Consider the following 25,368-nt stretch of genomic DNA (forward strand, 5'->3'; position numbering starts at 1 on the left):
TTTTTTAATAGTATCTACAAATACTGATTAGAAGGAACATGTTTTGCGTAAAAGCTAAGGCCTTGAATTGAATAAATAATGTGACGTTGATGGCGCAACGGGAAGTGTGGGTCACGTGAACTCTGCGGTCTCGCGAGTGACGTCACATACCCCCACTCCTTCCATCAGTGCGCAACGCTCGGTAAACATCCCCTCCCCCGCGGTGACCTAACAGAAGATCAACTGTGTCAGGCAACCATTGCCGCGGTGACATAACAAGGCATACCGCGGTTACTACACAGCAGCAAACAACTCTCGACAGTGTTGCTAGGCAACCTGTAAACACGGCGTCACGCAACAGCGTACCTATCACGTAACTGTTTTCTGTGTTGTCCGTGCCGAGGCTAAATAAGGAGAAGCGAACACTATTCAGTAGTGAGGATTGAGCCAGTTACGCGTGAGTGAGTAGTGAGTGAGTTACTAGAGAGAGAGTATCCTGTCAGTTTCAATCTAGCAGTCGCCGAGCCGGGTTGTATCGAGTGCATGGCAGTGTCTACAGTAGGAGAAGTGTTTGTGATACTGCCGATGACAGTAGTTGTGAAACTGTAAATTGTGTGACTGTAAGAGCGAATGTGCAATAAATTCGCTAGATCCAAGATGACGTGAAGTTACTTGTCGCGTGTCACACACCCAACACGTGACAATATGTTATGTCAGTTAGGCCTGCATTTCTTCATGTAACAATTTATTTTGGAGATAAGCGACATACAAGCTACTAAGTTACAGTTACTCATGTGTATATATAAAACACCTCCCTTATACTCCGTGCACTCTTGCGAATCTTGTTAAAATTTGATTTTGTAGACTGAGCTTTGTCAGTGTAACGACGGGCTATGGGATGCACGGCCGGGGTTCTATTCCCAGTGTGGACAAATATTTTTCTCTGCTCCAAAGCGTCCAGACCTACTCTGGGGCTCCACACAGTATCATATCGAATAGGTGCTAGGGGATATTGTCCTCGGGGTAAAGCGGCTGGGGCCTGAAGCTCACCACCAACCTCCATATTGTGCCGAGGCCAATAAAGATGAAGCTGTACATCCGTTCCCCCATACGCCTTTTTGGAGTGGTGCTCAAACACAGGGAGAACCTTACCTTACCTTAACGCAACAAAATCAGTTCCACGGTCTCTCATTCTTCTCAGCGCTGAGTACTCGAAAATTTCGATTTCTTTCTCCAATGAGAGCATTTGCACGAACGTGGTGCGACTCCGGTGGATTTCGAAGCGAAACAATGATGAACGCTTATTGGCTTGAACTGACTGCCTTGTTCAACATCCCGGAACAAGTCGAGCGAGGGTCGAGATGATTGTCGATAGGTTCATCGAACTTCGGTATTCTGCATACAGCCAACTATGAAATTGTAGGGGAAGACGATGCCAGTAGGAGTGGAAGCTCTTTATAGATTGAATTTTTGTATTGGCCGGCTCTCGCTCCGCTGGCAATATTTATCCAGTGCGTTTTATTGTTACTTATAAGTCCTCATGCTTTTTTGATACGTACGCTGCCGCCTTATGCCTCGAAACACTCTGGTTCATCTCACAAATTTAACTGTTCGTTCTGTTGTCATTTTATTTTAACATACAAATGAAATGATTCAGTCATAATTTGTGGAAAATTCTACAATATAGTTTCATATAAACTTTTTAAACAGGATGACGTTCACATAGCACGCATGATTCATCAATTGTCGTTGCTATTCAGTCGATCATGCCATTTGACCATCCACTCCCTTCCCAAATACTTTGTTTTGGGCTATTGTTATGACCAGCCAGGCTTCGAGTCACGTATCTGATTTCTCAGCCGCCAATTCTGCAAATTTCTGCATTGCCAGTGTACTAGGGCGCTCGTATGTATAAGTTAAAAAATGCACCTATGAGATTCATCATATTTCGGTCCCCATGAAATAATTCTTGAACCGCCTGAATCATTTGCATGAAATTCTTAATGCGAAGTTATGAAATGTAAAGTTTCCCCTATGCTTAATTAAACACCACATCATAAAGAAGTATGAAGGGAGGTAGGTATATCCACCATTTTTTACCTCGGCACTAGATGGAGTTGAGTAGTCAGCTTCACACCCCTATCGCTTTACCCTTGGGGAAAGAGCCCCAGGTACCCAATCGGTTGGAGGTTAATAGAGCCCTAGAACCGGTATGGATGCCGTAGAGAAAAAAATCTTGTCCCTGTCGTAAATGAAAACCCAATTCATCGACTCTCCAGCTAGTAGCACGTCGCCATACCGACTGAGATATCGCGGCTCACTGGGGTCTTGCACTGGACAAAAATTTATAATCGCATTCCAGTTTGGTTCAAATTTTCACATGTAACAACTACTTTTCAGGAAGCTTTGCATGCGTTTCTGTACGTAGTTAGTTAGTTAGTTAGTTAGTTAGTTAGTTAGTTATTAGAGAGGGTGGGTTTCCCCATGCACTTAGACCAGTATTGGTCCATTGTGCTTCCCTCTATGATATTTTACCAGTCTCTATACCCTACCGATATTGGTGGGTACCATCAGTCCCGACCAAGCCAGCAAGTTCGGCCTCTACTGGCTTAGCGGTATCTATAATGCTTCCCCCATCTATCGAGGCGTTAGAGACTACTGTTGGGCGGGAAATGTCCTTGAATTTGTCTCAGTGACCTCCAAGTCCCTCCCGGAGGACTTGTTCCCTGAATTTTTCCGCCCTTAAAAATTCCACGACCACGACCACGGGTGTGAACCCGCGTACAACGAGTCATGAGGTGGGAACGTTACCTCTAGACTACGGAGGCCGCTTTTCTGTACGTATGTCGAATATAATTCGTTAAATGTTTATTAGAGTGAGTAGTCTTTAAAGGATTCTGACGATGGTTACAGTTCTGTACAGAGTGAATAGTGTTTCGAATGAAAGTTACAGAGAAATGTGGAAAACATATGTCATGCCAAGTTCACTTTTTTTTAGTTTACTTTCGTAAACTAGGCTTCTCGCCCAAGGAGTCCTGCCGAATGTGTAAGATCTAGAAAAACGGAAGGGAACGTAGAAGTTCATGGAAGTAGGCCTAGGCCCACTGGGGCTGTAGTGCCAAGGGGGGGGAGGGGGAAGTAGGCTTATGTAATCTCCTTCCTGCCCGTTGTACCCTCTTGACAAATTTGAATGCCTCAACCGATCTTTATGAAACTTAATACGTACGTCATGGCGCTTGAGCCAATCTCAGCAGCGTATTTCATAAGACCCATCAGTCCTTGTGTTTGCATTTGTATACCCCTATCGTTGATAAGCATCAGCTCGGCAACAAACTTAACCGCGGCAACGAGCACACACGCATCAATAACATTTTTTTGGGACGCGTCGATTTCTATGCGGTCTGCACTGTATCAAAGGAAAGTATGCCATTATTTCTTCCCAGAACTTCTTGTTCCTTGCGGTTTCGTGATTGTAAGAGAAAGGGACACTTCGAGAAACGTTAGGATTGATTTTGATGGCAATTTATATTGGAGGTTTTTACACCATGTAGAACAGTCTCAAAGCCGTAACCATCGGCTCATTAGAAGTGGCTCTTTCCACGAAAACCTAAATACGTATTTGAACAGCACTATGCCCGTTCATTACTGTGCCTCTCCGCACCTCCACTCCGCTTGTTTTCCGCTGTTTCGGAACAGAGTGTCAGAAGTAACATTCACCAGATGAATATCTAGAGGCAATGCTAAAGCGAATGGGCAAGAACTGTTACGTCATACGTTTCGTAACGTGTATCCTTATACGGCCGCCAGGGACAGCAGTCTTAGCGGAGTCCGGGCCCGTATCCTTATGACTGACCAGAAATCAACTTCGCTTTCGTTGTTGTAGCAATACTTGGAAACGGGAGGTCAGAGAGTTTTGCATCCCTGTCCGCTAGCGATACGAAGAGGTGGGAAGAGTATTTTGAACTGAAGTTGACAGGCTGTGCCTTAAAACACGAACTCTGAAGAGCTGCTGCATTTGTAATGAAGTAATGACAGAAATATTGCCACGTGCAGAGGTGGCTTATAAGACGGGTTCTGGATTGGATGACTGGATTTATTGACACCTTGTACACACCAATTGAAACTGCAGGCAATACAGCGCTATCACTATTACCACACCTTATAGTTTACCATTACTTACAGACGCACTATGGTTCTCAGCCTTCACTGGTCATACCCTGGCAACGGATTTATAAAGTCTCACTGTCGCTTCAAATCACACATGAAATCTTCTTTTCACAGTCTAATTCTTTCCTTGTCATTATTCAGCAACTGCCAATTCCGAAGACTCGACCTAGTTCAGTTTCTCTGTTCCCAAGCTCATGTCCTGGCAGGCTAGCTTCTCGAAACTCGACTCCGCTGACTCTTATCAAATAAATTCTTCTTTATAACCACCTTGCACAGACCACACAGAAAACACAGCCTCCCTATTGTTGTAAATGCGTTTTTACAGCGCCGTTGCATAGCAACGGAAGTTACTCGATTGTCGTTTGCGTAGTTAGTTAGTTAGTTATTGGAGAGGGTGGGTTTCCCCATGCACTGAGACCTGTATTGGTCCATTGTGCTTCCCTCTATGATTTCTACCAGTCTCTATATCCTACCGGTACTGGTGCTTACCATCAGTCCCGCCCAGCCAGCGAGACCGGCTCTACTAGCTGAGAGGTATCTATAATGCTTCCCCCATCTACCAGAGGTATTAGAGACTGCTGTTGGGCAGGAAACGTCCGTTAATTTGGCTCAGTGACCTCCTTTGGAGATATGAGGTTCTGTTACATGCCGTAAAGCTACGACACGGGACCCACGGCTTAAAGTCCCTCCCGGAGGACTTGTTCCATGAATTTTTCCGCCCTTAAAAATTCGACGACCTCCGCCGGGTATTTGAACCCGCGTACTACGAGTCATGAGGTGGGAACGTTACCTCTAGACTACGGAGGCCGCTGTCGTTTGCGTATCCGCTGCCGAGAGAATGTGTTTATCGAGTCGTTGCCTAGCCATGAACATCTGTTCTGGCTTCGCTATTCCGGCTTTCGGGCGTCATGTCCAAATAAGATGATCTTTTTCAGTAGGAAATATTTCTTCTGTTACAGGTGGCCGCCCTGCTGCCCGCTTTAATCCGAACAGCTCAGATACCACAACTCACCACGAGTAAGTAAATTAAGGTAGCACAGTAACGGTATTGCTAAGAAGAAGATTATTGTGTTCATGTTAATTTTTAATAGTCAGTACCGGTTTGTCGCATATAGTAAGCCGAATCCCTCAGGTGGGGTGTGATTGTAAAAGTCAGGGCAGGTTCTAATCAGAACACTACAGGTAGGAACACTAGCTGACAAAGAAGGGAAGGGATTGGTAAGACTGTACCCCATAACATAATATAAGCAACATTACAGGCCTACATAAAATGTCCATCTTACAATGAAATGTATTGTAGATTAACAACGCAGAATATGCAGACGGTAGAGTAGATGATTGAAGCACTATGCTACAAGCCGGAAGGCCACTGCTTCATGGATTTTTCAATTTACCTAATCTTTGCAGCCGCGCCATGACCTTGGGTTTGACTCAGCCTCTAACAGAGATGAGTATGAGGAATCTTCCTGGGGGTAAAAAGGCCGCTGGCGCGAAAGACTGACAATCTCACAGCCATCTGTGAGCCGAATGGCTAGAAAATGTGGGAACCTCTTAGCCTCCACAGCCTGTTACGGGGATAGTTTTACCTTTTTTAACGTCGCAGAAAATCGAAATTTCCCAGCAGATCTTAGTAAATAAATCCCTTATCGAACGAAGGAATGGGAATATGTCCAGCAGTTTAGGCTCTGATTTCACGTCACGACAGACAGACAGACAGATGGACATGACCTTCATATACGGCGTTCCTTTCATACTTTATGAGGAATTAATACATAACAGGACTCTGGAAAAAATTTCACGTTGAGGAGCTTCATAATTTGTGTTCCTCGCCAAATATTATTAGAATGATAAAAGAATAGGATGGCTGTAGCACATATGAGACAGGCAGGTAAAGAAGATTTTATTTGGAACATCTGAAGGAAGTTGACCACTAACAGTACCTTGATATAAAAGGAAGAATAATATTAAAATGGATTTCCACGAAGTAGAATGTGAAGTTGTGGACTGGATTCTTCTAACTATGCATAGGGACCAGTGGAGGACTCTTGTGAACATGGTGATGAACTTTCGTGTTCCATAATATACTGGGGACTTCTTGAGTGGCTTAGTATTGTTGGCTTCTCAAGAAGGAATCAGCTCTACTGAGTTGGTTGAAAATGCTTAATAACCTGACTGACTTGAAGTATACTGATCATATGACCAGTTAATAAATACTAATTACACAGTTAGGTGCTGGCATTACATGCGGACTCCGAAAATTCACATTCTCTTTTTGTAGGAAATTGGTAGCGCTGGAAGAAAAATGCAGTTTTCCTAGTTATATCTTCAACAAATTATAAGAAAACATTATTTTACTCCCAATGTATGCTGATAGGTGGAATTTGCCATGGATTGATAAATATTGTACTGCTGTATGCCATTGCGCTCGAGCAGTGGAATTTTGTGTTGCACGGCGAGATATTTTCTGTTGTCAACTTACGAAAGCCGCATCGGGCTACATGAAAACTATTAACCTAAGCGAATAAATCAACCATGTAAGAACCTTGTTCTGAAGTTCCGGGAACTTCGATCTAGTAATGTTAAGCAAGTGGCAGTAGAATGCAAGTTTATGTACATTGTTCTTGTGGAATGACGCAATTTCCAGTAAGAGACCCTCGAAAAAATGTTCAGTGTTTGCTTCAGTGTGTTGTCTGCACGCCATCACATGAACGACTAGATGTAATATGACTTCGCGGTAATTTCCTTTCTTGAAGGCATCAGACCTTTCTGAGAAGTCGCAATAGCCTTTTACTGTTTTCATATAAGGTCACAAATATTCATCCTTTATATTGAGCTCAGGAATATTAAACTGTTTGTCCGAAGTGTTTCGGAGTTAGGACTGATCATTAGGCAAGCAACATTGACTCCAAACTTCGAAAATGGGGTTAATTTAGTTTCAGTGACCTCCCTAAGTTAAACAAGAAATGAATATAGGTAGTTTGAATAGCAGCAATGTAGGTAATTTTTCGGACTCTGTCCAGACTAATCGACCGCCTCAGTGGTCAGAGTTCCTGGCTACGGATCCAGAGGTCCAGATTCGATTCCCGGCGCTACCAGATTTTCTGAGAAGCAGTGGGTCTGGAATGGGGTCCACTCAGATTCGTGAGGATAATTGAGGAGCTATTTCAAGGAAATGACAGCTCCGGTCTAGAAAACCGAGATCCGTGGGGAACCGTTGCACTGGCCACGCGACACCCTCTATCCACTAAAGTTGGCACTAACTTCGCCGTCAAGCGGCGGTTACTCGGTCGCTATAGTTCGCTTACGGACTAAAACCACGGAGTCCCGACTAATCTATGGTTCGCTGTAAGTGATGGAGGTGCTTCGGAATGCTGAAGGGGCTTTCGTTTTAAGCCGCTTCTTGCGTTTCGTGTGTAGAGAGTAAGGAAACACAAAATCCCAGACCAGATAGCCTGCCCTGGGATTGGTTCAAGGATTGCTTAACACGGAGTGCTGTTGCCCGTCACTTCCTCTGTCCACCTGTTCCTGAACACAAAGAGATGCAACTTCGTCTCTTGCCATTTTTGCTTGGAGGCAATGGGTGCTGAATAGTCGCTTGCTGTATCAATTCGATGTTCGTGATAATTAAAATTTGTCACAGAATGGAAAAGAAATCCGAGAGAACTAATGGAGGTGACACCGATAAACACAGACAGATTGTTTCTGTAATCCCTGAACCGAAATAATAGTAATCAATTACAGATCAGTTATTGTGCATTCGTCAGATAGTGGGAAAAAAATATAGAAATGGTATGGGTCAGTACATCAGCTGTTTATAGAATTAAAGAAGGCTCGCATCTCAGGAGAAATATTTTACAGCTGGTTAAGGGCTGTACGACCGATGTGTCGGAGTCCGGGCCCAGGTACAGTCAAGAATTTTTTGATCTCGATGTCGTCCAGACCAGCTCTGGGGCCCACCCAGCCTCCTCTCCAATTGGTACTGGGGGAGCTTTCCCCAGGAGTAAAGTGGACGGAGAGTGAAGCTGACCATTCACCTCCAACTAGTGCTAAGGTCAAGAAAACTTCGACCTATACATCCGTTCACCCATGCGCATTCATGGCGTAACTTTACCCTTTTTGTCTTTTTTATTTAGTTAGATTAATTAAATCCCGTTTGAAAGAAATCTGTAATAAAGCCCTAGGCCCTGTAGGTATTCAGTTATCGGAAACATGAGAGATGGGACGTTTCCATCGCGGCGGTGGATTTTTGATATTCTAAATTTATGTGATACGTTTCCTGTTCAGAATGGTCTGTAAAATTGAAATGGGTTATCACCACTGCCTTTCAGTTTCGTTGATAATACGCCAGTAGAAACACTTAAGAACGCTAAGAGACATTGAAGTTCATGTGAAACGCGCCAATTTATGCAATTATTGTGTTTCTGGACATTATCTATTCTCCTGTTTTTATTCAAAACACACCGTTTTGGAGAGTGAATTCTGTCTCCGTCCTCAGGTGTAACCTACTCAGTTGGACCCAGTCGATACAATTAGTCCTTATCTCCAGACACCACCGTCAACACAAATACAAATAAACTCCGTAGTTTCAGTCCGCAAGCGAACTATACCGACCTAGCGACCACCTCATGTCGGTGAAATTAGTGTCAACTTTAGCGGATAGAGGGTGTCGCGTGGTCAGCGCAACGGATCCCCACGGCCGTTAATCTCGGTTCTCTAGACCGGAGCCGCTATTTCCTTGAAACAGCTCATTTATCTCCACGAGGCTCAGTAAACCCGTTCCAGACCCACTTTTTTTTTCCTTGGCACTACAGCCCCAGTGGGCCTAGGCCTACCTCCATGAACTTCTCCGTTAACTTCGATTTTTCTAGATCTTACACATTTGGTAGGACTCCTTGGGTGGGTGATCAGCTCGTCGCAAGGCCTCTACCTGTACACAAACACAGAAAAACGCACACACACAAACTAAACATCCATGCCCTGAGTGGGATTTGAACCCACGATCCCGGTTTCCAAGCGAGCGAAGACAGTACATGCCTTAGACCGCTCGGCTACCGTGACCGGCTCCAGACCCACTACTCCTAAGAAAATCTGATAGCGCCGGCAATCGAACCGCGATCTCTGGATTTGTAGCCAGGAGCTCTGACCACTAGACCACAGAGGCGGTCCAGCACCAACAACAATAGGCTAAATAAATCAAGTACAGCACAAGTCGTCTGCGAGTGTTTCGCCTGAAGACGGGGGCAGAATCCCGTCTCCGGAATGTTGTGTATTTTAAATAAAGACAGGATATTCATATATCATCGTCACAGACTTTCGTGCTTTATTTGCCTCCATTTTGATGTTAATATGCTCCGCGAAAACATAAATACCATATAGAGGAGCATAGAAATTGTAACAGGTGCATGGCACAGAACTAAACAGAGGAAATTTTGAGCTATATTTTTATATCTCATCACCTGAATGCAGGATAGAGTCAACATATGAAGATAGCCGGAACATATTCTGCTCTGAGAAAGACAGTAACAAGTCAAAATTACATCCACGAAGAAATTAAGAGCAGACTTAGTTAAGGGAATACTTGATTCCGTTCAATTCTCAGTTTCTGATCTTCCCATTGCTTTTCTATAGTAAATACATAAAGACTAAGGCAAACTACCATAACTGTGTTTTCCTCGTGGTTTTGTTAAAATGTGAACCTAAGTCTGTCAAGTATCCGGATGAAAGGTATCCACAAATGAATATATTTCTCGGAAACTAATTGTCATACGCGTATCCGGTTTATGTCTTCGGAAAGTAAAACTCTGGAAGTTTTCTTTGTCACACACGACTTACGCGCATGCGCCGCCACATTTTTGCCACCATGTTAGGAATCACCTTTACAGCGAGATGGCTGGGATATGAATTAGCAGAGGTGGACCAATCGCTTGGCCTCCTAGGTCGCCAGATTAAACCCCACTGTTTTTTTTTCTTGTGGGGTTATATGAAGAACATTATCAGGTTAAGATCAACGACCTTCAACACCTGAAAGCCCGCATAAGGGACCCCATAGCTACGGTAACACCAAACATGCTTCAAGCCTGGATATTTGTCGTGCCACCAAGGGAAACCACATTTAAATTTATTGAGAAAGTTATATACGCAGAAAAAATTTTGATAGTTTCCTTTTGTAATTGAGTAACCCATTAATGTGTATAATAAATTCTTTCTGAGATACAACTATAATGTTTTGATTTTGGATACCTTTCATCCAGACACTCTGTATATTGAGAGTATTTGAGAACATGCTGCAGATAGGCATACTTTTATGGAAGAGGGAAGAGGTAACGGGAGGTGTGACACACTGTCATAATGATGAGCTCCGTAATTGTGTTCTTCGCCAAACCTTACACTGATCACGTCCAGGTGGGAAATGTGTATAATATTTAAATCCGGAAACCTGAAAGGAAGAGGTCTCTTGGTAAACCTAAGCGCAAATGGGATTACAATATTAAAATAGATTTTTAGATAAGGTATAAGAGTGTGGGGTCACAGTAGCCCAGCGGTCTAAGGCATGTACTGTCTTCGCTCGCTTGGAAACCGGGATCGTGGGTTCGAATCCCACTCAGGGCATGGATGTTTAGTTTGTGTGTGTGCGTTTTTCTGTGTTTGTGTATAGGTACAGGCCTTGCGACGAGCTGATCACCCGCCCAAGAAGTCCTACCGAATGTGTAAAATCTAGAAAAACCGAAGTGAACGGAGAAATTCATGGAGGTAGGCCTAGGCCCACTGGGGCTGTAGTGCCAAGGAAAAAAATAAGAGCGTGGGCTGAATGCGATTTGCTCAGGGTAGGGACAATTGGCGGGCTGTTTGGACGTGTAACTAAACATTCGGATTCCGTAAGAGCCAGGGAATTTCGTGAGTAGGTCTGAATAAGCGAAAGATGGCTTCTTAGGAATGACTGCTCTATATAGTTATTGCATTCATTTTTATTGATTTATTGATTCATTCATTCATTTATTCAGTGGCTCTACAGCTCTTTGCTGGGCCCTGGCCCCTTCAGTTCCGTAATATTTTTTACACAGGCGGTAGGAATATTTGGACAAGTGACCAGCCCGTCGCAAGACCGCTACCTACGCACAGAACAACACAAACACAGACATCCATGCATCGAGTGGGATTTGATCCCACGATCCCAGCGTTCGAGCGAGCGAAGACAGTTCGTGGCTTAGACCGCGAGGCCACCGTGATCGACCCCCATAGAGTCATTACTCCTGAAAAATATTCGAGAACGTGGAGAACATAGGAATCTGGAATTTATACCATTATGGTGGAATTTACAACTGTACGAAACAGTTCACACCTGAACTCATAACAAACGGCAAGCCAGAGGGAGTCGCTAACAGACCTGGCGTATGTGTGGGGCCGGTTCTACACATTTAATAAGCCGTATTTTGCAAGATGTGGACCAATTTTGGGTATATTTCTCTTCCAGAACATTTTTTTTAATTATGACTCTCCTTTGTTCACTCATTAACCAATCCGTGGTTAGTAGAGACTTTCGGCAGATCTATTTGTACTGCGTAGGGGAATGAAGTACTTTTCCTTGTGTTCCATGAAATCATGGCGTAAATTACCATATAGTTTTGTTAGCATGAAAATTCCATGCACTGAATAACGCTAGTGCTTCTCTCACCTCGAAATCTCTTACGGCCGAAATGTTAATAACCTTCAAGGTGAGCTATGGAGTATCCAGAAGATTAGTTTACATGATTCGTCAAAATGTTGACTCTTTTCTTCTTCAGCACCACGTAAAATCCAGCTTAGGGGCCTTCCTTTCTACTGTCCAATGGGCGTTTGGAGCTTGAAGCACAAGCTTGTACAGGCTTTATTGGCCATGTACTGATGGTCAGGATGTAACAACGGTGTACATAATACCGGGCAGTACCGACACCTGTATCTAACGTCTTCTCATTTGGTCAAATAGCACAACGTCCTAAAATAAGCTTCTCTTTCCGAAACTTGTGCTTCTTTAACCAATATGATGCCGTGGATGTCCAGTATATGTGTCAATTCAATAACAAGCTTTCGTAACACTCATTTATACACACATTGTCTTGATTCCTTTCCGATTTGTAAATTTTAAATACATTTCACTTCGCCCAAATCTTAGGACACTGTTGGTTAGGCGCATGCGTTAGGACATCACGTTTGTGTATGTGTATGCCTCTTTAGATGATGCGCCGTGAAATCAGCTACGGAGATTGTCCATTAGGTCCAGTGTTGGACTGATGCAGACAATGAACAGCGTAGGAAGCGAACGTAGGCCTGCTTGCAAGGTTGTTTTTATTAATGTTAGAAGTTGGAAGTGGGCGTTGCACACCTCTGTTTAATAACCAGTCCGTGAACTCGACTCCAAGTGCCAATTGCTGTAGTAATTGGCGGTAGATTCAAGAGCCCTCCGCCAGAGGGGACTACTGCGGAGCAACGACACCGGCCAGAGTTCAATCCTCTGTTCGACCCACGAGGTGTAAGCTATGTGAGATGCTTCCTACTCTTCAAGACATTGCGTATATACTGTACATATTTACAATAAGGCACATATCCCTTCACCAATTGTTGTAACAAATGAAGTTGCTATTTATCTGAGTTCTCTATTGTTTTTTTCCTTTGTTGTAACTCTTGTCTTTCATGCTCAGTAAATAAGTAGGTAGCCGATCACAGTGGCCGACCGGTCTAAGACACGAAATGTCTTCGTCTGCTTAAACACTGAGATCGTGAATATGAATCCAACTCGAGGTATAGATGTCTGCTTTTATTCTGTGTTTGTGTTCTCCGTTTATAAGATTCAGAATTCGAACAGGCCATGCAGCCTAATCCGTCAAGATAGAAGAAGAAATAACTGGGAATGTATTAAATCTTTACATTGTTTCTTGTATTAATACGTATCATTTACTGTTGCCTGCTTGCAAGAATGGATTTGTGATATTGCAGTGACCTCTGTGTTAACAACTCTCAGCAAAGCAACCGCTGCACCGCAACCAATTTAGCCGTAATGGTAATCCAGAACCAGAAGTTAGCAAGAACCGAGAGCGTTAGATCTGCTAGATCATATGTTAAAATTGAAAAGGTGCTCCAGTTGGGGACATGTGATTGAAACTGATCAAACGAGGATGAAGGCCGGAAGGTAGGAGAACAGTCGGAAGACGCAGACTGACATTGCCGGAAGCTGTAAAGCATGATTTACAAGAGCTGAAAGTGAAGAGGTAGGGGCAAAGGGTGTCTGTCTTATATGAAGCTAAGGTTCTTAGAAGACTGTACAGCAAAAGACTATGCAAGTATATAAATGGTAAGTAAGATTTGAGGCTTTCACGGCGGTGACTATGAAGAAAGCAGTCTTCTAGGATTTGGTACCGTGTATATGTGGTGTTAACCGACGTTTCGGAGGAACGTATCGCCTCCATCTTCAGGGTAGAAGGAAAAAATATAAGAAATCCGCAAGCGAAGAGACCGTGAGAACCGGTAAAAGCAGTCTGCTTTCTTCATATAAGTGGTAACCTTGTAGTCGTGTTTGTTAAATGAGAGCTTATACAATATCCTGAATAGTTCCATGGGCAGTTTTGTCGCGTACTGCACGTAACAGGCGCGTCTAGACCGTTAGAATTCATCTGCCCCTGTCGTGCTGTTCACATGTCGGCTGTCCCAGCTGTAAGAATCCCTCGGTAAGTCTAACGTAGTTCGTCCAAATTGCATAAAAAGCCATCCCTGTAACAAGCCGTGAAGGCCCATAGGGCTGTGAGACGTCGAGGCTCACACATTTTCTTTAGGCAATCGGCTTAGAGATGGCGGCACGGTTGTCAGTCCTACGCGCCGGCCACCCTTTACCCTAGGAAGATTCCTGGCACTCATTTCTGTTAGAGCAGTGTTCCGCAACCGGTGTGCCGCGGCACACTGGTGTGCCGTCAAAAGGTGGAAGGTGTGACGCGAACATTTACCTATTGTAAGAAATTAATTGTCAAATTTAATTAGTGTTATTTTATCCCAGTTACAGTGTTTCATATGCTCGTATTTATTCTCAGCCACTGCACTGATTAAATAAGATGATGCTTGTTTGTTCTTTATTGCATGCCGTGATATTTTATGTACAGTAATGTTGTATTCTAAGAAATTAAACGCAAATGATTTTCTCACAGTTGTTATACCATAGTTTTCATTATTGACTTATTTTTATTTTTCTCGCATCTACGCGGCTTGTTTGATAAACTTGCCGCATGTTCTGTGTACGCACTTTTCCCTAAAACTGCAGGGATTATCAAGGGTTTCCCTGTCTTTTATAACGCTATTTTGGTTATCACGAGGAAAAGTGTTAACGCGAATATTTGAATGTGTGTTATTGCCACTTTCAACTACATATTTGTGTGAACTGGGCTTCTCGACGTTAACTGAAATTAAGACATCAAAGAGGGAGCGACTCAAATCCATCGATGAAGAAATGAGACTTGCGTTGTCAACGATTCCACCACGGATCAGTCGCCTGTGTGCAGCTACGCAGGCGCAAGTATCACATTGAAGTTATGAGTAGAATTACTGTATTTGCTTTAATAGTAATAGAAGTGTATTTTCTACACTCTACAGTGAATTAAAGTTCATTAATTGTTAATAAATGCACGAGTCGATTTCTGTTTAATGAAAATAAAATAATAATATTATAGTAATAAGTTGACCACGTTACGTATTTATATTAATTGTCTGATATCATGTTTCTTTGAGGGGAATAACATTTTGGTGTGCCGCGAGTAGAAAAAGGTTGCAGAACACTGTGTTAGAGGATGAGTCAACCTCAGGGCCATAGTGCGGCTGGAAGGTAAAGTGAAAAATCCACCCCATCGAAAATCAAACCCGCGACCTTCCGACTTGTAGCATAGTGCGTCAACTACGCTATCGCTTGGCCCCGCAAACGACATAATCATGTTATTTATGATCAGCAACCAATGAAGACTTCTATTTTCTGAGATACGTGGCCGTGTAGTCTGTTGAAAGTCAACCGACATTGCCGCCTGCGTTCACATTGGTTTCTTTCTTTGTGTAATCTTCGATCCTGAAGATGGAGGCGAGATGTTCCTCCGAAACGTCGGTTCACACAAGATCTACACAGCGCCAGATCCCAGAAGACGGCATTCTTCATAGTCACCGCCGTGAAAAACTAAAAAATTACGAAGTAGCTTTTTCATACAATTCACTGTAGTTGGTATATTGTCTAAAATTTGTATGAGGACGTGTCATCAGTAGATCGTAACGTAGATTTTTAGATCATTGTTAGACGCTTATTACATTCTGTTTTCAGGATTAAACTTAAGGAAAATTGCCATACCAGAAATACCGGTGAGCACACAGGACTTTTCTGCCATCAGGTTGCATACTCAAGGTGTGATGTTGTAGACAAAGCAGTCTTGTAGTTCGGAGATGCAGTAACATAGAACCGCCTGCCACGTTTCTCCCGACTCATCACTGTTGCTTTTTATTCGGCACTGCAACCTACATGACGTCTTTTAATAACGAAAAGAATTCTAGTTATTCATAACAAGTTCGTGATTCAGCCAACCGATCAGGGCGTTTACCTCAGTATCCAGCCACTCACGTACGGGTTCGATTCCCAGTGTTACATTTGCTGTTACGCACCCAGCAGAAGCAAAATCGACAGAGATAAGAGAAAAGAAAGAAAGAAAGAGGAGAAAGAAAGACAATGGTGTAACATTGTAACCCGTAACATTGTTATCATTAATTGTAGCCGTTATTTGTAGATTGTTAAATAAACCAATTAACCATCTCTACGGCGTCTTCAGTAACGCAAACACGTTACAATATAATATTTTTCTGGCGTGACTGAGGAAGTCCAAGGAATTTTTATAATAATCTTTAGGCCTATTAGAAACCGAGAACACGAAGCGGAAATGGTATAATGTTAGACCAAAGTACCGCTATAGGACAATGTGAAGAAAGCAGACTTCTGGGATGTGGCGCCGTATAGATATTGCGTTAACCGACGTTTCGGAGGAATATATCGCCTCCATCTTCAGGATAGAAGAAAAAAGAAGAAAATCCGCTAGCAGGAAACCAGCGTGAGAAGGTGCTGACAGACTAATGTCGAGTCGAGTTCGTCATAAACGTCAGTTTACACAATATCTACACGGCGCCACATCCCAGAAGACTGCTTTCTTCATAGTCACCGCCGTGAAAACCTCAAATCTTACATAGGATAATGTGTTTTCCTTGTCAGCCTACTTAGGAAGATGCTTTCGTTTGCATTTTGGCAACAGGAGTTTTCTGATAAGTGACTGGGACATCGTTAATATTCGAGCAGAACCAGCCAGCCAGGATCCGAACCAAGTACCATCACAAGTCCGTCCTGTCTGTACGCGTTAGTTGCTACTTAAGGGCGAATGAATTTTAAGACGCGACCGCTAAGTATTTGTTTCTATTGTTGCAAGAGTTTCACAGCTTTTACCCTGTTAACACATGTAAAAGACGCTCAGTACGAGTGTTCACGTGATGTCTGCCGTGGAAACAAACTGAGCCATGGAAGAGTAATCAACACCTTCATATGTTTTACTCGTCAGCAATGTAATTCATAGCAAGTACTGTGACAGATGCATCTAAAAAATTTGCAAGGCAAATGGAGCCACACGTAAGGAAACTCGATATACAAAAATAAGATTATCGTTTCCACCAGTCACTCCAGGAATACGTACCCTATAATAAGCTTCTACGTGTTCAAAAGTTCATCTAATGGCAGTCCAGCCATTTCTCATTCGGTGCCATAAATCCTAGGCAGTTGGCGGAGAAACACTGTAGCAATGTTGCTCGCTGCTGGACGATGTAAAATGCTGCGTGAGCCTTGTGGATATGGAGATAATGAACACGCGTCCTTTCAACTCGTATTGGTAAGTACGGAAATAAGAAGCAGCTAGCCTTATTTGCTGCGATAATGCCGCGCCGTTGATTGGGTCAGTCATACTACAAGCGGAAAGCGATGTAAACAAAAGAAGGTGTTAATGCGTATAAATATGGCAGACGGAAGTGTGTGGTCTCTGTTTCCGGTACAAACACCCGGCGCGTGCCCCAAGTGAGTTGAGTCACAGGAACTCCATCATGGGATATCCCTGCTCGTATTAGGAGGACCGTCAAGAAGGTCAAGAACAGGGCTGTCAGCAATTACGGTTTGTGTAACAATCGGTAGTTGAGCGTTTTCAGTTTATGTATTCACCCAGACACTTTATGTTGAACAATTCTCTTCACACAAATATGTTAATATTTTCTCTAGGAAATAAAACATCCAGCATGCTGATACACTTTGAAAAGAAAAATGAAAGAGTGCAGTGCTTCGGAAATATACCTCCCCTGACACGGTGAACAGTTTCTGTTGCATAAAGTAAAAGCAGAAACTTAATCTCTTCGTCTGCCTTCTATATAACTAAATACTAAAATGGGGCTAAATTATTTGTCCATGCTTTATGGTTGTGAAACGCAGTCTCTTGCTTTGAGTACAAATAAGGGGAATGCGGGAATTGCCCGACTTAACGCGATTTTGATTTATAGCGAATTTCGATTTTGTGTTACCTGCATATCGTGATTTTTTTATTTAATTTTTCGGTGCAAACTAAATATGTGTATAATGAAACGATTTGTCCCAAAACCAAAAAGAGCTTAAATAACTGGCATTAAATGTAGTTATTATATATTCATTTAATAGATATTCGGTGAAACTAAAGGCAGCGAGACCAGAGGAGTGACAAATATATAGAGTTACGCAACTGCTCTTGAGAAGGAGCTGTCGCACAGGTGGAGGGTGTCTGGATGTGGGACCAAGAGATATGAACTGACTAGGGAATGAGGAAAATTACGTGAGGAACTTAAATTCCTTGTGGCTTTATCTTACTACGATATCAGCATCTCAGACTGTTAGCTTTGAATGGTAGGATGATTCAGGGACTGGAAGGAATTTGGAAGGAAGTGGTCATAGCCTAATCGAGAAAATATTCCAGAATTTTCTTATAGGGACCGAGGAAAATTGTGACAACCCTCGTTCAGAATAGCCGGTCCGACGAAGATTCATCCAAGCACTTCCTGAATACAAGCCTACAGCTTCACGGCTACGGCAGTTTCCTCGGTAGGAAGCCGGGATAGCTCAGTCGGTATAGCGACTGGCTACGGGCTGGATGAATGAAGGGTCGAGTTAGAGTCCCGGTGGGCAAGAATTATCTCCACGTCGTCAAGACTGGCCCTGGGGTCCACCCAGACTCCTATCAATGGGTACCGGGGGCTCTTTGCTCAGGGATAAAGCTGCCGGGGCGTGAAGCTGATCACTCATCTCCAACTACTACCGAGGTCAAGAAAATGTGGATCTACAAGTATACATCCACTCCTCGTTCGCCTTCATGGAGTAGTGCTTAATTAGTTAAGCACAGGGACAACTTTACCTTAACTTTACCCTCCACGTAGTATTTCGAGGATAATTAAATCTAGTGGTCACGATAGTCTGAGAATATTGCACTAACATATGATACGTGAGAAGAACAAGAAAGCATGTAGCTTTCGAAGGAAATCTCAAAAACAAAACTGCAAAATTTAGTATCTAGGGCAGGGACGATGAACCTCCTCGCTAACTGGTGCCAGATGCACACTAGAAATTAGTTGCCAACAAGAAATGTCACCAGCTGTCCCTCGCGGCTGCGGTACGACTCATGGATGTCATGAGCCATCTACTTATCCCCTGTACATTCAGTGGACAGTCTTGAATTTATGTGGGTTAGAGATCAACATTAACTGCATTTTTTCATTCGTGAGACGGCAAGTAAAATTTAAGTATTTCAAGGATCGTAATATCTGAGAAGATATTAACAATGATGTGTATTATTGTAGCTATCTTTCTCTGGGTAACCACATTTCTAGTTAGCCAGGCTGGATACATAAAGTAAGTTAAAACTGCGTTAAAACTGCGTCTTAATAAAAGAATTGGTGGCCTGTCAACTATTGCACAATCAAGCTACTCCAGATGCTAATGCAGAAAAATCATGCAATCATTAGTTTTAGGTTATATCTCATTTGGTGCCAAATGTAAGACTGGTATGAGTGGTTTTTGTCGTTCCTGGCCTAGGGTTTCTCCATATAGAGTGAGAAGTAAAGATTCAAATTGATCCATTTGATACGATTTCAGCTGCATTCACAAAGTCACAGAGTAAATTGAATTTATTACTGTGTAATTTAGTTCACAGCTTTTCTGATGCTCCGTTGTGGTAGGTAAGAATTCTGTTGAGTCGACACCAGCGAATTTATGTTAAATAGTTCGTGTATGAAATAAAACTGAATAATATCGAATTCGTTTCAGTTGCGCTTCTTACAGATGTCATTAGAGAGTGAAGGGATTCTTGCTACAGTCTAAAACCTGTCGTTTCCGCGCTGAGAGATCAGTAGCAGATGTTGCATGAGAATGTACGGAAAATTTATCGTTAACATTTGCCCAGCCCGTCTTTTGTTTTGATTTGTGTACAAAAACGAAATTCATTTCCTGTTAATTTCTGATCAACGACCCGTAACTGGGAAATCAGTCTAAACCAAAATTTATGCAGTTCATCATGAAAGTTAAATGATGGGTCCCCCCCCCCAGCAGGACAACTGTTTGGTGAAAGATTATTTGAATAAGCGGGAATTAAGCAGAGATGGCCTAATTGGTTGGCCTTCATTTCGAAGCTGCACTCTGCTGTCTGATTTTTCATGGTAGACGTATCTTCGTCATCATAGCATGTCGAGAGCCAAGGAACGGAACGCAGGGAACGAATAAAAGTAAGAATTCAGGTTTAGAACCTACAAAACTACGCAGCGTAGTTTACGTTTTATCTTGATTATTGTAATTGAGATGTCACCCTCTGCCGGGCACACATCATGTTGCATGTTACACTGGCAACGAATATCCTTGGATGGACACAGAATAACCCACATTTATTATGCGTCAGCTGAGAGCTCTTCTTTTTCATTTTGGATTTATGTAACGGATGAATGGTAAACCGATATGCGACTATTGTGAGAGACTATAACAAATCAAAACTTGATTCAGGAGGAAATTAAGAGGAGATTGAATTTATGTAATTTTTGCTACCATTCAGTCCAGAACCTTCTGTCTTCTCGTCTGCTGCCTAAAAACATAAAAAATAGAATATACCAGACTATAATTTTGCCTTGGTTCTGTACGGGTGTGAAACTTGGTCTCTGATAGTAAGAGAGGAACTAGACTGAGGATGTTTGAGAACAGGGTGCTGAGGAGGATATATTTTCGACCAAAGGGAGATGAAGTGACGATAGGCTGGAGAAAACTGCATAATGAGGAACTTCATAACTTGTACTCTTCACCAAGTATAATGAGAATAATCAAGTCAAGGAGGATGAAATGGGCCAGGCATGTAGCACGAATGGAGATAGTAGGAATACATAAAGGATATTGGTGGAAAAGCCAGAAGGAAAGAGACCACTATCAAGACCAAGACGTAGGTGGGTGGATAATATTAAAATGTGTCTTAGAGATATAGAATCAGATGGTATGAAGTGGATCGATCTGGCTCAGGATAGGGACCAGTGGAGGGCTCTTGTGAACACGGTAATGGACCTCCGGGTTCCATAAAATACTGGGAAGTTTTTGAGCAGCTGGGGCTCAGCTCCGTGAGTGAGTGGAAATGTGAGTGCATTCTTCTTGTAAGCATGCGCTGGCTTGAGAAGTGTTTATCTTGCGGGTCATCTGAAATCTCGTCCAGGAGTACTCCAACTGAGGTCCTTAAAAATAAAATACAAGCACATGTTACTTTAATTGTTTATCCGCATAGAATAGGTGATGGAAAAGTAACTGGACTAAGAAATAGTAAATGATTTTTAATAATACTCATTTCATATAATTTCTGATTATTAATTCAGCCTCTAAATTTTCACTTACGATTTCTCAAGTACGGGTACATATAAAAACCATAGTTAAGAGCAAGTTCATACAGACTATAACAAAGGCTACTGCTTCTACTCAATCATCTACACTTCCCACAACAATTTGGTTTGAGTTCATTAGCTGCTATCGAATCTAAGAACTTTTGTTGTGGTAAGTGCATAGGGTGTTATTAATATACAACAGGGACACGAGTTCAGTCAAAAGGAATTGACTGTATCATGCATGTCATTGTTAAGATTATTATGTGATTACAAATTGCAAAAGATAATCCACAATGCGAGTAAACAGAAAATTTCGCAAGGGAATAAGGGCCGGCGAATACGGCAATGAATGATGATTTTAGCCCTTATTTCTTTAGTTATTCGATGCTGAATCTGAAAGTATAGATGCCACTGACCAGCCCATTGTCCGCCCGTGTTCACTGAAGTGAAGCACGCCTAATCTCTTTATACTACGATACGTATATCGATGCGATTTGATGATTGTTGTATGAATTCATACATTTCATATTTTGTATTCAAGTTTCGAATGGCCGTTTACGGTAACTTTGTATGTTATTCTTGAAACATTCTGCCGCGACATAATCCATTGAGCTTGCTCGAATCTTTCTTTGCTTTAAAAGTATTGTAGCGTGTAGATCCGTTACTATGCGACGACCGCGAGATAAGCAAATATACTAGAGCCGTTTCTAGTCAAAGGCTCGGTAAACACGTTTCCGCAGCAATGGATACGCATGAAACAATAGTGGTGCTGTTGGAAACGGTATTTTCTACTCGGTCCGTGCAAACGGGTTATAAGGAAGACAGTTGGGGCAATCTAGTCATTTCTGTACGGGAGACTGTGAAGAGATGACTTGAGCGCGGAAGCTGAGGAATCTACATTGTTAAAAGCTGTTGCCAGGGAACGGCTGGTGAAGACAAAGCAGGCTGGAAAAGACTTAGCGTGTGCTGTGGTGATTTATAAAATGTGGAGTTTAGCGATGACACTGTGATTACTTGTAATTCAGAGTTATGTGTATAAGTGGTCAGTAAATCCAGTATCCAAACCAAAACCCCATCTACAGTCACTCTAACACGTGACAGTATGTACGTGGTCTACATAATCACTCATTTTATACGTGTGTGCGCTTCGGTTTTATCCTGATACGTGGCAGTTGTGTCTCCGGCTAAGAGCCAGTTGTTCCTGCCTCCTCACAGTTGTATCCTGACATCTTAAGAACCGAACAAGAAGTTGCCTATCTTTCATTTGTGGGATGTTATTCGGGACTATGAATGTGATGCTTGTGGTCTGTCGGTTTTACTGTCGCTGAAGATGGTACATTTTATTGCGTTGCTATGAATTGAGTACAATGCACACGTTCATATATTTACCGTTAAATTTTAAACGAGTATAATCTGTGTTGAAATATTCGCGGGCGATCAGCCGTATCAATGTTCAACTAAAAAGCAGCGTTTCAAAGATCTCGGTCTCCATCAACGGAGTCGATGTGGTGAATGACCGTATGTCGCTTATATTTGTAGTTCGTGAAATCGGTATCGCTTCCATTTGGTATATTACGCAGTAAGAGGGTAGAGTCAAACCGTGCGGTCACCCATCCGACTCTAGCCTTTCACCGTGTTGCTTAACCGGGTATCTCTTTTGTCGAACTACTCGTATTTTGTTTCTTCATGCTCTTCTTTGTGTCTTCTTGGGATTTTCGCGATGCATGTATGTTGGAGTGCCTTAATACGTAATCTTATGTTCTTTTGTTTAATTATCCAGTTCCATTCTATTTTTCTTCCAATTATGTATTACATTTTGATACACTGGGCACATGACTTGTCACTTATGAGGCGTTAGCGTGACTAATAATAATAATGGGTTCTGGATTCGATGATTAGATTTATTGGAACTTCTTTACAATTACAATCAGTTATGACAGTCTACGACTCGCTCCATTCCTTGCATCTTCTCTCCCACTGTGACGAATGGCGAACGACGAGTCTCTGCTCACACATTGAACTCAGAAAACTCTGTTACGACTCGCGACTGAAATCTCCTGGACTGAACTAATTTCCAGGCGGCCTGAATGTAAGTCACCTTGTCGAACAGTTCCTCTGTTATTCTATCGTCACGGGAGTCTGTGTTTAGCGACTTGCTACCTAATAACGACTCGTTTGTTATATTCGTTTTAGCGGGAACGTGATTTCGAGCCGTTGCTCAGCAATGGACGTCCGCTCTAGCTTTCAGGCTTAATGTCGCAGTATATTCTGACAGGTTCGTCGTGAATTTCCTCGGTCCCTAAACCCTTCCCAGTTCTTCCGTCGTTTTGTCATTCAACATTGTATTCTAGGCACTGACAGCATCGTAAAGTAAGAAAAACAAAAAGAAATGTGAATCTCCACACATTAGAGGTGGCCATTTTATGAGATAAATGCTCGTGTTGTCACGTGTAGGGGGCACGCGTGACGAAGATAACGCGTGGGATGATTGGATTTATTGGCATTTCATTTGCAAGTTCTCTTAATGACACTCAATTATAACTCTGTCGCTTTTCTACACACTCTCAGTTCACCGTTGTATGCGCATTACGATTCTCCCGTCGTCTCCTGGCAACGGATGTCAACACAGAAAGTAGCACTTCATCACTATGAAGTTTTCTTGTTATTTCGTCTATAATCGCTCTGTATTCCTTTGTCCTAATCTGCACTCAACTAATCTCCACAATTTACTAAGGACATGCTCCATTCTCGTCATTGTACCCTCCGCTGCCCTACACTGCGCTAATCTATGCAAAGTCAAAGTCACATTGCGACTGACGGTCAGTCAGTCAGCCAGTCTTGGTGTCGAGCCTAATCTGGGGCTCATGACCAGATATTTATTATTGTTTGACAGTTTAGGTCTTGTTATGATGGGGCGCCCTCTCTGACGAGAGGACGGGTCTGTCTTTTGCCAGAGTCATTGTCCATAGTAGAAAGTCATTTGTCATAATGTAAAGGATGTTTACATTTTACATGTTAAACATGTTGATAAATATATATAGAATATATACAGGGCCTCTGGCTGTCCAGGCTCAGTACAGCGGATTATGCCCCTTTTTTAGTAGCTTCCGCTACAACAGAATCGCCATACTGGAGATTTCGTTGAACACAAGATTATTAACACGCAAGGTTGCTTATTAAAGAGATGACATACAGATTCTCGTTGTATAGGCTCCGCATGGACCACACAGAAAACTCAAGTCACGTGATTGCTACCCAGCCAGCACATTGGCGCGCTTAGTACTGCCCAGCAACGCGCTGTAACATTCGTTCATTGAGACACAGTTTCCATTATTGCACGTTTGAACGTGTTTGCTGAGTTGTTGCCTAGAAACGGGTTGCACAATCCCGTTGTTCTATTGTTGCGTGCGTGTATTACACAGCCCCGGCTGTTTCTGTGACTCAGCAGTTCTTGCATGGGGCAAATAAGCCACAATATGTAACTTAAAAGTTTTAAATAACCCATTTACGTCATTGGATTCTGCGATTTGTTAAAAGCACCCGAAAATGAGGAATTATTGTAGATGCTGAAATGATATTTGCCTTGTTGCAGGTGCGCCCGAGGCGGCACAGCAAGTGCGTATAGACTGTAACAGTAACGAGATCTGGGTTGCCGTGAAGATGCGGTCCGGAGCCTTCAACGGGATGATCTACCCCAAAGGTCTCAGCAAAAACTCCAGCTGCATGTCCGAGTTCATACACCAACGTAGTCCCGTACGCTATCGCCTGCCTCTGAGATCCTGCAACACCATGAGCACCGACCTTGTGAGTGTTCTGTCAACATTGCCCCAAGCAGAATTCAATCCTAATGTTTGGCTGGGTTGTATCGAAATTGAAAGTTTATTTTGATAGCTGTGACGCTGATGTTCATATATGCTTTTATTGTGGGTTTGTCAGCACAGTTCTAGCTTTTCATATCAGTCATAGCCTCTGTGGTCTAGTGGTCAGAGTTCCTGGCTACAGATCCAGAGGTCCCGGGTTCGATTCACGGCGTTACCAAATTTTCTGAGGAGTGGGTCTGGAACGGGGTCCACTCAGCCTCGTGAAGATAATTGAGGAGTTATTTCAAGGAAATAGTGGCTCCGATCTAGAAAACTGAGATTAACGGCCGTGGAGATCCGTTGCGCTGACCACGTTGTCTCTAACTTCGCCGACAAGCGGCAGTCGCTCGGTCGGTATAGTTCGCTAGCGGACTACAAGCCACAGAGGTTTTTTTTTCATAGTCCAATATCTCAGGTATGT

General features: G+C 42.8%; 1 protein-coding gene across 3 annotated transcripts in view; it reads left to right on the forward strand.

Moving 5' to 3' along the window:
• Positions 1–25,368, forward strand: part of LOC111870400 (cuticlin-1) — an 82,941-nt gene that overhangs the window by 35,531 nt on the left and 22,042 nt on the right. For all 3 annotated transcript variants that reach the window (XM_023862654.1, XM_023862652.1, XM_023862653.2), the window contains 2 exons: positions 5,106–5,163; positions 24,680–24,891. In XM_023862654.1, the coding sequence (XP_023718422.1) occupies positions 5,106–5,163; positions 24,680–24,891 (270 nt within the window). The remainder of the gene's footprint in view (positions 1–5,105; positions 5,164–24,679; positions 24,892–25,368) is intronic.

The sequence above is a fragment of the Cryptotermes secundus genome, unplaced genomic scaffold (genome assembly GCF_002891405.2).
Source record: "Cryptotermes secundus unplaced genomic scaffold, Csec_1.0 scaffold1114, whole genome shotgun sequence".
Taxonomy (NCBI): Eukaryota; Metazoa; Arthropoda; class Insecta; order Blattodea; family Kalotermitidae; genus Cryptotermes; species Cryptotermes secundus.